This window comes from Pholcus phalangioides, unplaced genomic scaffold (assembly GCF_987345545.1).
Source record: "Pholcus phalangioides strain wild (caught in Gottingen) unplaced genomic scaffold, Ppha-v1.0 ptg000011l_1, whole genome shotgun sequence".
Classification (NCBI taxonomy): domain Eukaryota; kingdom Metazoa; phylum Arthropoda; class Arachnida; order Araneae; family Pholcidae; genus Pholcus; species Pholcus phalangioides.
The window spans coordinates 23134754-23148150 of NW_028301604.1; the positions used below are offsets into that span (position 1 = coordinate 23134754).

General features: G+C 34.1%; 1 protein-coding gene across 2 annotated transcripts in view; it reads left to right on the forward strand.

Moving 5' to 3' along the window:
- Positions 1-1249: 1249 nt before the first annotated feature.
- The window catches only part of LOC149080237 (A-type potassium channel modulatory protein KCNIP1-like), a 68552-nt gene continuing 56404 nt past the window's right edge, over positions 1250-13397 (forward strand). Inside the window, exons 1-2 of one of the 2 annotated variants that reach the window (XM_089239316.1) lie at positions 1250-1500; positions 7891-8293. In XM_089239316.1, coding sequence (XP_089095442.1) covers positions 8188-8293 — 106 coding nt within the window. In that variant the 5' untranslated portion in view covers positions 1250-1500; positions 7891-8187. Of the gene's footprint in view, positions 1501-7890; positions 8294-13397 lie in introns of those variants that run through there. The other variant, XM_089239317.1, reaches the window with a different exon arrangement.

A 13397-nucleotide genomic window follows, 5' to 3' on the forward strand; every position in this document is an offset into this window, starting at 1 on the left:
TCCCTAAATTTATTTATTTCCCTAACGGTTAACTATGAAATGAGACGAACATCGTATACTAGAAAGTATACGATTTTTATATCCCTTTTATAAATGTACATATAAAATGATTGTTGCTGCCTAATAATAGTATCGAATTCTCTACATAATCTCGGAGCAAGAAAACAAAGATTTTTAAAGGGTTAATTTTGGCATTGGTGTGTGATAGTGATATAAGTACTGGGATCTCACAGTGTTTCTTCGTGTAGCCACTATGGAATGCCAATTAGGGTTCTTATACATAAATAGTCAAACTTTACATAAATAAAATTGCCGTATATTAAATTGGATTAATGATTTACTGTTATGGGGAAAAACTGCCAGTTTGTAAGATATCATGTCGAAAACAGTCATAAGGATGGTTTATAGTAGAGAGCGAATTTTTATATGCTTCCCCCTATACTGTTAGTCCGTATAAAATGTGAGGAAACCCATGAAAAAATTACTCCTCTCGTCCTCTTCATTGTTGAAATTGCTCTTCATTTATTGACAATTAGATTAGAATGATCTTTTGATTTGAGGTTAGCTGAAATAATAATTCAAAGATATTTGTAGTGCATTACTCTTTCAATGTACGTACAGTTATATATTTTATCATAGGGAAAGTCATTACATTCATGAAATTTCATTCCAGTTGTCAGGGTGTTTAAATTTCTTAGTTAAAAGTATCCATTTTTTTTAGTCTTGTTAGCATTTAGCCTAACTCGAAGATATTTCGAATTATTTTATTTATTGTATAAATATTTCTGTCCAAATTTTTAATCAACTACTCTTCAGTTGTTTCAGCTGAAGAAACCAGAAGAGTATCATTACAAACGAGACCAGTTGACCGTAAATATTAATATTGTGAATTTCATTAATCGAAGAAAAAGAGAAAAATTTATTGTGATGTTAATCATTCTCTATATTGATGATTGAGTTGTGTTGGCGCGAAATGTTTGTTGAGGAATCAAGAGAGAAAACTGATTGATTCGAAGCGTGTGTGTTTTTTTGCGGTCATCACGATGATGATGACAAGCAGCATCAGCCGGTAGTTGTTGTTGGTTGAATGCGGAGAAGAAGAAGAAGAGACAAAGAATGCCACAAAGGAGGGGGGTTGCGGGGGTGTTACATATATGAAGGAAGAAATGGAGGAGAGAGATGAAACACACAAATTCAAGGATGCGGCTCGCGAACATTGCAACGAAAACGCATGCGCCGGCGCAGATGCGTGAACTTACGGCTAAAAAAGCATTAGGCTTGGTAAATTCAGTATCAGTAGTTCGGGGTGCTTCCATTCATGTCGGAATATTGATTATGAGATGCACTCGGTGGTGGAAAAAAAAACAAGCAAAATGTTCATAGCTGGTTATAGCTGCCACCACTTGCCTTTATATTTTTTTTCGCTGCAAATGGTCATCGAAATTCAACTTCTATAAGAATCTCTCAGGCAAAAATCCTTTACCTTTGAAGCTCATTGAAGTAAGTTTCTTCACGTTTTAGGACGGCTATAGGTTATTCGTTTGTAATTTTCCTTCGGAATGACAGAAATTCACCTTCAAAATCGCATCCTTCGTTCAAGTACGTGGCAATTTCTCTTTTATCGGGATAGATAGTTTATGCGATTTAAATCCACTTATTCGTAGATCGGGGGAAGATGCGAGATGCGAATGATCGTGTTAAAAACTATCATCTCGAGTTGATGCTAATTATAATGATCGTACGGTGCATTGCTCTACAAGAGTGCAAAGTTATTTTATTAGTTAATTCCGTGTAGATTCGTTGTGGCAAACATTTGCCGGAACCCGATAAATTTTTGCTTGAAGTATTTAAATAGACACACGAGATAGGTTATGGATATATTTGTTATTTTAATGTAAATTAATACTAGCTCACACTAATTCTGATGTGCTAATTCACCGATAAAAACTATATTACTCAAAACACAAAAATGAAACTTTTTTTGTACGAACATAACGTTTATACGAACATAAATAAAAATAATAATTTGCATAATAATAATTAATGAACCAAAATTTATTTACAATAAATTACTATTGATTAAACTTTTTCAGTCATGGTGATGCTCTTCGATGGTCAGACATTAATATTTTCATTACATAATCCTTTCTTGAGTTGACACTTACTATCTAACGAATTAGAAAAATGCTTAAAAGTGAAAGTAAGAAAAGTAAGTGACAGTATCGTAGGACAATTTATAAGTATCCTAATACTTGTACATCGTGTTATGCATATCATAAAATCAATCTAGATTCTAGACTAACGACCTTTCAAATGTTGTGTTTAAAAATCGAACGAATAAATAATTATCTTCATCCTTTCAAATAAATGTCTTTTGCACAAATAAATACTTATAAATAATAACATTTTAGAAACATAGGTAATGAAAGATTCACGGTTGTGTTCCACAAATCATTGTGATAACCAAAGTTTAATAAAAAATAAAAAATACTCATGTAAAACAATAACGTACACACACACTTTGCCCAGTAATAAATTTCAAAGTCATACAACTATTTCAGTAAAGTTCGCGATATTGAGTTTTCTCAAGATAAATTTTGCCTCAACTATTTTAATTATCAAACATTCTCTTTCCAATGGATCCACAAGTTTAAGCTAACCTTGTATACGATATTTAATCATTTTTCAGGTTAAATATAACAATGTGGCATTTTATTACTCATGCACATATTCAACGTAACAGTTTCAAAAACATGCAATTCATTTCCACTTTATGTAAGCGAGTTAGTCTGATTTTGAAATTATTGCTATTTGTCTTCTGAAAATCCCGCTGTTAGTTTCTATTTCGGATATATATATATATATATATATATATATATATATATATAAAAGGTCAAACACTTCATAGTTCATTCTTATTATTAATTTTTCAGTTGATTAATTTATATAATGTGGATTTCTCTTTCACATTAAGTTAATACAAAATACATTTGCGTCCGTTACAATTATTTTCATATACTGTACGAATATACGACAAATATGAATTCTGATCAAAGTTACTTTATTATAAGTGGTATAATATCATTAATTACTTCGAAAGAATAATTGGATTTCGTTGGTAGTAAATTTTTAGACCTTGAAGTTAATAATTTGTCAATCTCATCTATGTTCGAACATTTATATCAAGATGTTGTAGGAAGTGGCAAGTGTCTGAAGTTTGGTCAATGTGTGAAGTGGCCAGACTTCTGAATTGGCTGTAACAAATAAAGAACATTAAACATCTTATATCAGTTATGAATTAATTATAATATGCATGCGTGTGTCATTGAGTATACACAAGATCATATTTGGGCCTACGAGGGCATAGGTATGATCATTATCATATCTGGGGGGACCTCTACTACATGATGATGATCATGTATATACTACTTGCGTCAGTAATGACCACTTCATCCACCGTCACTATTCGTCCGAAATTGATGACAAAGGAAACAGCTTACAATATGGGCCATTTTGGTTCCCTAATATCCATCTTGAATAATAAGTTTCTTGGAGTAACCGGCGTATATATAAATAAAAAGTAACCAGAATGTACCGTGTACGAGTATATTCATATTGTTACCGTGTATTATTCCGCTTGAAAATGATTGAATTAATGATAGGGAAAAAGCAGCATATTCAAATACTGAAGAAGACGATAAACCCATGCATGTCGTGAACAAAATATTCAATGGACCGAGAGTTAGGATGGACAGAGACGTGAAAGAAATAAAGTCGTAAAAGAAACGACGTGAGGAACGAAAAGAGCAAATTATACGATATCGCAACAGCCAATAGATAGAAAATGAAGGACACATGTTATTGAGTGTTTTGTGGAATCATTTGAATGAAAGCATCATTAATAAATTAGTTCTGCTTGCGTTGATGAATGCCGCAGCAAGCGCTCTTATATATTCTCATTACATTATCACACACTTTCATCATTTCATTAATCTTTACCATCTGCTGTAATTTCCTAAAAATATGATATCGTATCGATATATTGTGCTTGTTTAGCCACATTGAGAGGGCAATTTATTTTTTTTCATTTAGCATAGAGAATGTCCTATATTAATACCAATTGAACACTTCGGTGATGGAGAAAATTATTTCTTTTATACGATCAAATAAGTTACGAAGGGTTTTCCTAATAATACGAGAGTTAAAATCTCGCGATTTCTTCCGCACAAAAACGTCAAGATAATCAACGATGGTAAGCGAGATAAATATGGATGGATAAATAATTTTACATTATCACAGCAATCCGATATGAAAATACATTGGTACCTTAAAGACAAGAGGGGAATTCACTATAAAATATGCTTTAATTATGTAGTTTATTTTGGATTATATTTTTTATATCTAGAATGTGTGTGTGTGTGTGATATTTGCAATTTCAAGTGGCTACCTGCCACGATTATGTTCATAAGCCGATAAAATACAGGTATTTCTATATTCGATGGAGTACTTAGTTTTTACGTAACATCTGTGTGGGACAGCTAAAAGGTTTTATATAATATCACTTAAATTTTTCAGCAATTATCAAAAAAAGATATATAATACAATATTTTCACAGCTGGCCCAACAACTTTTAAATTGTGGGAAAGTGCCCGTTCTTTCTTTCTTTTTTTTTCGTGAAGCTGAAAAATTTGCGATATCAGAAAATTATTGTCTGATGATGAATTTTTTTTTCTGTCGAACAAAAGAGCAAAATAGTTTGTAATTTAAAAGAAAGGGAAAAAGTGTTATCAAACGTTCATTTGTGTCTAAAGCGATTCTATTCTCATTTGGCTTCAGCATCAAGTTTCAACATGAAATGGATTTAACGGACCATAAAAGACAGATGATGCTACGTAGAATTTAAAAGAAAAACTCCATTTCCTTTTCTAACCCGAAATGATCCCTTAATGTTTTTCCGCCGGAGTTTCTATTGCAAGAGCTCTATTTCATTCTGAGTAAAAAAACTTTTTGAGCACAATAAATATAACTTTTTAAGTTGCCAGTAGGAATACGTACAATGTTGCAAGTAATTTATGTAAATGGTAATATAATAAGTATGATAATATTACGAGTATGTGGAGCAGGGCTGACAAATCTCTCTTTCTCTAAATAATACATCAATATTTCACATACCCAAAAACATTACCAACTATTACTATACTGGATTTAATTATTTCACTGTAAAAAATATTTCTCATTGTTAAAAAGAGCGCAAAAAATAGTTTCATTTAATATAGTTATAGTAATTGGTTATTAAACCCATACAGTTATTGTGGTGAGTCGCATAATGACATAAAAATTAGTCTTTTAAGGACATTATTTCAAATGTCACAAAGAAAGAAGGCTGGAGATATACTTGCATCACTGCCGATAATCATTTTCATAGTAAAAATACAAAAGTCCTTTCATTTGACGTGAATAAGTCTTTTAAATCATCCGACGATACTGGATGCATTCGCAAAAAGTTGCGTAACGAAATCACTTAAACGTTCATATCTCATGATGTATTCAGAATATATCAGTGTTTATGATTTCTGTGGGTAGACCTCGTATAGGCAAATCCAATGGTATCGCTTTGATTTTTCAATACCTTTACTGGTTCAAGTCAGGAATAGACAAATCGCAAAAAAGAAAAAAAAAATCGGCACCAAACAAATTTTTACCCGAAAAAAATGGTCCAAAAGGTCAAAAAGGTCCTTCTTTTGACTTTTTCAGGGCATTGTGACCCTCTTTCATGTTGGCAGATATGCTGCTATGAATTCCAAACATTTTGTGCTGCTCTCAGCCTGTAATTAACTACACAATGCAAATTTTAGGCGCCATTACCAATTGGTTAGTCACCATGGTGATCTGGTGCCCTGGATTTGTCCAGCCTTAGTCTAGGTACCAGGCTCGCGGCCCACATTCGTAACGATATTGTTTTAAGGACTACGCTATATCTTGAGAAGTTTACAACGCAAATAAAAGCTAGTGATATCGTCTGATACATATTTTTGAGACAAATCTATAGTGACATCCGTTTTTTAAGTCAGTACTCACCAAGCGATTCAATGCACAAAAAATGTATTCACGTCAAAACTTGCGGCCTTGTCTATGACCCACCCTATCTAAATTTTTTTTATGTGTGTGCGTCGGGTATGTGATTAAAAAAATACGTACCTGGTAAAAATTTTTTTCATGCCTCGGGCATGTCGAGTGCTGGATTTGTCCGGCCCCGATATGTAGCCATTCAAGTATTAAATAAGCGCCAAAGTTTGGGGGGGGGGTCGCCTTTGGTTACTTTTGATGACTACGCGAGGAGGGAGGTGTTTGGATAATGATTACGTCAGCAACAAGTGTATGGAAATATGAAATATTGGGGAATATTTTTTTTGAATCAGAATAAAAAAAATTAATTTGATATCAGCCAAGGGGGGCTACATATATCTTCATTCACTTCCAAGAAAATCTAAATCATAATACCAAAGACGTGTAATTATCAACAGTTCCTGATAATTGAGCTCACTCGCGCACAGATAGATTTTCAACAGCACCATATTGATACTTTTCATCACAACATCAATCTGTTTATTTTTTATATGCTCTAGTAAAGAGGATTTTCGAACCACTGTAGAGCGTCCCATGAGCGTCCAAAATGTACACTCACTTCCCCCATACTCCATTTGTTTTAACTTGTGGTACCCTGCACTGCAGAAATCTCTAAACCCCCTTCAAAATGTCATTTCTTTTTAATGAAGTAGGCTTCCTTCCGATTTTCAGCAGGTGTAAATTAAGGGGTAAAGGGAAAAGTGTTTTATTGAGAAATAAACTTTACAAAATATCTGGGCTTGTCAATACTAAAATAAGAGGCTTTTAAGGAGGCAAGATATCTTGTCAATGTGCCACTCTTAGGGGTTAAGGGGAAAAAAGCTCATTACTGAGTACTTTTAAACGTTTGGAAGTTATGAAACGTTATAGAAGTTATTATAGTTTGAATCTCCTGCTCTACATAAGGCTCAGAGTTTTATTGGATTAACAGCACCAAAAAAAAAAAAAGAAAAGCTTACTAGCAGAGCCGTCTTAACGCTGAGTCTACCCGGGGCCTCAGGTGCATATGTAGTGCTCTGTGACAACGAAATCTGGTACTATGATTTCCGAAAAGTATGTATGTAAATTGGTAGGCCAATTAGGGTGGTACTTCAATCAGTTAGAGGGGCTCCCAGAACATCATTTAGCCCGGAGGCCCATGATACTGTTAAGACGGTACTGCTTATTATTGTGCATGGAATATACAGTCAAATTGTCTGACATTCGCAGGGTGGTTGATTTTCTTAGTTTACGTTATTCTTCTAGGATGTGCTTAGGGTGCGCTTTCTTCTAATAAGGAGGAGATGTGAGAGAGCCAGCCGAAGCCTCTTAGTACCAGTCTAGGTTTTGGGAAAAGTTTTGAGTCAAATATATACAGTAACAATGAACTTGATGCGTTTTGGCACTCCTGGATGACGTTATGAAAGGTGAAAGAAGTGCCTAAATGTGTCGGGTACTTTGTTACTGTGAATATTTATTTATCTTAAACCATTGTTTTTAATATCATAAATTTCTAGGATTTTAGTGCGAAATGCAATATAGTTTTCTTTATTTCACTTGATACATTACATCAGAGAACTCGAATTTCATTAGGGTATATAAATGACCGCAACGATTATTGCTATCTGGAAGGTTTTGATAAATAAATTCCACAAGGACAGCATTTCTTTTCTAGTGAGAAAAAAAAAATGTTTAGATGCAGTGCTGAGCACATCGTGTACATAACATGTATAAACCGTTTAGCCTTCTCACATATTTATTTTTCATTTATAATTTTCTTTTCAGAACGACGTTCCTGCTCAATTCAAATGCTCACAGACAATCGCAAGTGTCTCATCAGGTGCTATTATAGTGCTTTCAGCTTACTATCCATAAAAGAACAATTCTAGAAACAAACGCCGCATCATGGAAAATACTAACATTCATCTTAAAAGAAAAATCTGCTTTGCCCGCAGTGACAATCAAGGAAGATGAAGGATTCAGTCGTGTGCATTATTGTGCCATTTCGACAGAATCAAAGAAGGCGTAACCTGTGAGACGGTGTTTATCATTCAACTCGTTGACTTCGGCAGGTTCTGCGGAATGGCAGCAAGAAATGACCCTAATCAAGCAAGCAGTAGTGGTACCAAAATAAAACATCGCTGTTCTGTGACGAAAATGTCCATAGACAAATTAAGTGACCAAGAAGGTAAGTTCATTATTTATAACACAATGTCCTGAAAAATAGAATGTCTATAATTCAAGGGCGTAGCCAGGGGGGGGGGACTTGGGGGGTCTGGTCCCCCCCCCCCGAAATGTGAGAAAATGACCGAAAAAAGGGAAAAAGATGGCCAAATCCATTGTTCTGTCACTTTGGTCCCCCCCCCCCGAAATGAAAGTGGACCCCCCCCCCGAACGAAATTTCTGGCTACGCCCCTGCTATAATTCAATGCTTTTCTTTATTTGGAGCGAATTCAATAACTTAAAAACGTGTATATTTTTCGTATCTTTTACTTTTTTGGAATCAACTTCAACCTTGTAAGCCAATCGTTATCATCGTTTAAAAAGTAAAAAACTAACTTATTATTTAAAAACCCAATAACATAATTAATGTAAGTAAAAAAATAAAGTTTGAAAATAAAACTCTGAATGGAATATATAATTGGGGTCTTGATGATTCACAAGCAAAAAAAAACTCATTAATTTCTTGAATTATTAATTAATTATCAATTTTTATCATGCTAATGAAATGTTTGAGTGAAATCCTCGATATTTCATTGTTTTTACGCTGTTAAATATTTTACGTTTGAAAGATTGGTGACATTTCTTTTCCCTGAGTTTTACTCCGCCATATGACTCTTTCGATCTTGTGCCTGTTTCGATTTTAGGTTCCATCCAGTCTCGTGACCTTTTGTCTTTTCTAACCAATCCATACATCTTATGTATAAGTGGAACTAAGCACTTTTCCACTAACAAACAAAATATTTTATTTTCTTAGTATGAAATATGAAATTTAAAGAAAACATATAACTTTCTTACAAATTTATATGTTACTTGCATATGTATCTTTGAATTTTAAGAATAATATTTATTTTATTATTACCATTAAGATAAAAAAAAATGAGCCAAAAATTCGATAATTTTTTAAAATACATGCATTCCTAGATGAAAGTTTAAAAACACCACTTCGCCGTCGTAAATTGAGCTAAACGTTTGTGACCCTCCCGATAATAAAATAGTGATGATGTTTTAGAAGCATGAACGACCATACAATATGAAGGAAGTATTTGGAGAGTGCCCGGTATTATTGTGAATTCTAAAGGCCATTATATGGATTCTTCTGAGAGTTGAAAAAATTATGTGTTAACTCAAAAGTCAAATATTAATTCCCAGAGTATCTATAATTTGTAGAAATTAAACAATGTAATTGCAATGAAGACAAACGTTGTTGTTCTAACATATATAACTCATAATTCAAAACTCGATTTTAAAGATTTCATTGCATTTAACATAATTGAAAAAACGCGAGAGAAACAACAGTACATTCGTATGTTTTTTTGATATACGGAATAAAACTAATTTGTATTTATTCAACAACGGCAGTTGAGTAATTGGGTATAACAACTGGAAAAAGTATTTAGTCATCTACCTGAGTAGCCGAAGGCAGAGTCAGCGTAATCGCTTTCTTCAACGCTTTTCGGAGAGAGATTGGAATAAAAACAAATATGTATTTATAAAAATAATCAACAAAAAAGAATTATTTAGATAATCAGAAGGCGTATGGATCCGAGTAGGGGCACGACCTCCTATGTAACCGTTATACAGGGTGTTGCCTTGAAGTGGCGACAAACTCAGAGGGGTGATATTAGACATTAAGAGGAACAAAAATTGCCATAGAACATAATATCGCAAACCACGTTTAGTGAAAATCGCGAAAATGCGTATCAAGGGTGTGACGTCGAGTGGCACAAAAAGGCCAATGATAAGTAAAAAACCATTTATTTTGGGTATACTGGCATTCTCCTGCAATCATTTCTCTTCGTCTCCTTTCTGACGCTGAACTGTGCTGCAAAGGCTGTATTGTAATCATGCTGTCAAGTAAACGGTTTTTGTACTTATTTATTTTACTTTTTTGTGCACCACTGGCTGTGTTATAATAATGCTGTGAAATGTTTTTTTACTTATTATTGGCCCTTTTGTACCACTCGACGTCACACCCTTCATACGTATTTTTGCGATTTTCCCCGACTAAACGGGGTTTACGATACCATGTTCTATGGCAATTTTTGTTCCTCTTGATGTCTAATATCACCCTTCTGAGTTTGTCGCCACTTCAAGACAACACCCTGTATAGGAAGTATGGTTATATAAGAAGTCGTGATAGAGGAGTCCACATTGTTTTTTTTCGATACCCATGTGACCAACAACTCCTCTACTCCTTTACAAGGTGGACAGGTTACAAGTCCGTAGAAACTAAAAATTCATAAAAACCAGAAAAGTAACCGAAATAAAAAACGGTTTGCAAGGTTAGCATCGCTAGAGATGTCACAGGTTTTTTTTAAGACAGGAAAAAAATAACTAAAAAAACAGCAGATAGGTGGCACTGACGTACACAAGTCAAAGAAAAGAACGAACAGGATGCCTCCAAATCCTTTATTACAGCAGTATGTGTTTCACATGACCATCACCACTGGAGACAACACATTGCAGGCGAGTCACAAATCCAGCAACGGCAGAGTGCAGCAGGTCCACATACACGGTTTATAACGGTGAACTGGTTGTCGATTAGGGGCGAAAGTTTTTATAACCGTCTCATTTGCATATTTCCACCGAAGTCGCTCGTACCAGCGCCACCTATCGGTGGTTTTTTGTCCCCTGTCAAAAAAGTTCCCGTGACCTCTAGCGATGCTAACCCTGCAAACCGTTGTTTATTTCGTTTTTCCGGTTTTCATTCATTTTCAAAGTTTCTACTGACTTTTTGCCCACCCTGTATTTCATCAGTAAAGATACAGATAGCTGCCAAAAGTTTGCTTGTGTGGATTATCGGTAATGAATGAATGCCAGGACTCTGCCACCATACTTATCCCGTTACCGAGATCTCTTCCAGTCAGGATTCGTGGCAGAGTCTGTGAATTATAGGCACGAAATGGCGGTATTTTGATTTTGTTTACTTTTTTTTTGCATGTCAGCCATTTTTGACGCTCAATTCCTTTGCAAGCTCCTAAAGTGTAAATGTAACTAAAATGTACATGATATGATGGATATTGATGCTTTAGACCAGAGGTGCACAATTTTTCCATTCTGCGGGACAGACATGCGAGATGACTACCGCTCGCAGGCCACAAACTGAAGTACTTATCGTTTTGTGTATTGATACAGTACTTTTTTAAAAACACCTTTCACGGGCCTAGTGGAGCTGGCCTATTGACCCGAGGTTGTACGTCCCTGTTGTAGATGACTGAACTGAAAATATTTTACACTATTAAAATCTCTTTATGAAATGCCATGAATGCCACGCAGAAAGAAAAAGAAAATTGAAGTCATACTATTTTAAAATATTTTAAATTTTCCTATGAATTGTAGGCCTATAGTAATAGAAATATGCCTATACAAAATTGCAAGCAGAATTGAAATGATGTTAAGGGTCCTGAAATTATGAGCCATCATCACATCAACTCTGACGTAATGTCGACTCCAGCAATTTTCTTATTGCTTTTCATTAAAATCGTTACGGAATCTAATATCACGAATGATATATATCATCATCTTATATATTAAGAATTTATGATTCGTATGAAAAATATTTCCATGCAGCTGTCAAAAACTTGGTTTTCTTTCTCTTCCTTTCCACCATACTACTGTAATGCATTATATTTACTGTATGGCTTAATGGTCTTAATAAAATTCTGAATAGGTATTAGGTTATTCGAATTATAACTTTTTTCTTATAACTCAAATTTGGCGAAGGTTTATGCGTGTCGCTTTCGTCCGGTAAAAAGCGTATTCCGTACACATAAAAAATCATTGGCACAAAATGTGCATACGTACTTGACTTGCATAATTTGACAAACGCACAGTTTGCGTTTAACTAGTTGAATTAGGGTTATGACACTATCACGTATAGTAAGTTAATATGATAATATGCGTATACACATACAGACACTGCATAATGTAAAATAATATTACAGATATATAGAGACCTTAACAGATCTTAAAAACTCTTCAAGATAATTCAGGAGATCTGAAATCGTTCACTTATGTGAAGAACTCATTGTGAGAAATTTGAGGTAAGATGAATTGCGTGTGTTTGTAACTTCTGAGATCAACTCCATTGCCAATATTTTCACAAGAAAAGGAATATTCAAGTTTTTGTGCTGGTCATTGAGAGGGGATTTCTCTTAAATGAACAAAATGCTTCGAAAGAAAATAAAACTAAATTTTGGTTATACTCATAGAAATAAAGATTGTGTCTCTCGCACCAAGTATTTCAGCACCGTGATTTCTCTATTATGAGATGGTAAAGCACAAACACTTTTTACATTTTCGAGTAAAATCAAAGTTGCTCAATGAAGGAGAGAATTTTTAAAGCAGAAGAGAGAGAGAGAGAGGTCATAAAAAATAAAAATAGTTTCTTTACAAAGACAGTTTTGATCTTGATCAAGCAACTAAGACTTTGTGCTTTTTAAACTTTTATTTAAATAAGGATGAATTCAAAATGTTTTTAAGAGAATAATTCACATTCGGTTTGCTTTAATGTATATTTTCTGAGATGATTATTTATTTCTTTATAAATGATTATTTATTTGAGATTAGAAACGCTAATACATATTATGCATGTATAAACACATTGCATATTATGAAGCAATCAATTACATCATTTCGACGACCCAGTTCAAAAAGGCAACTCAGAAAATTACATTTTTGAGTTATGCACACCATGACAACGGTTGAAACTGCTTCTACAAATTGCAAAACAGCAACAACTCCCAACTCTATTCACACGCTTCCTACTGTAATTAAATCTGAATTGATTCCCATTCAGTTCCATACAAAGTGGATCTTTAAAATGTAGATTATCTCAAAACATAGAATTTCGAGTTGCGTTTTTGAACTGGGTCGTCAATTTGTACTTGGAGAAAACTTCGAATGGAATAGAAAAATAGCCGAAATTACCCAATTTAATGCTTCGGACAACAGATGTGCTGGTTATGATATTCATACTGACTGACTGGGTGATAACTCAATACTTCACACATTGACCTTTCATATAAATGTTACGGTCACATTCTCCAACATTGTACTTTCACCAACTC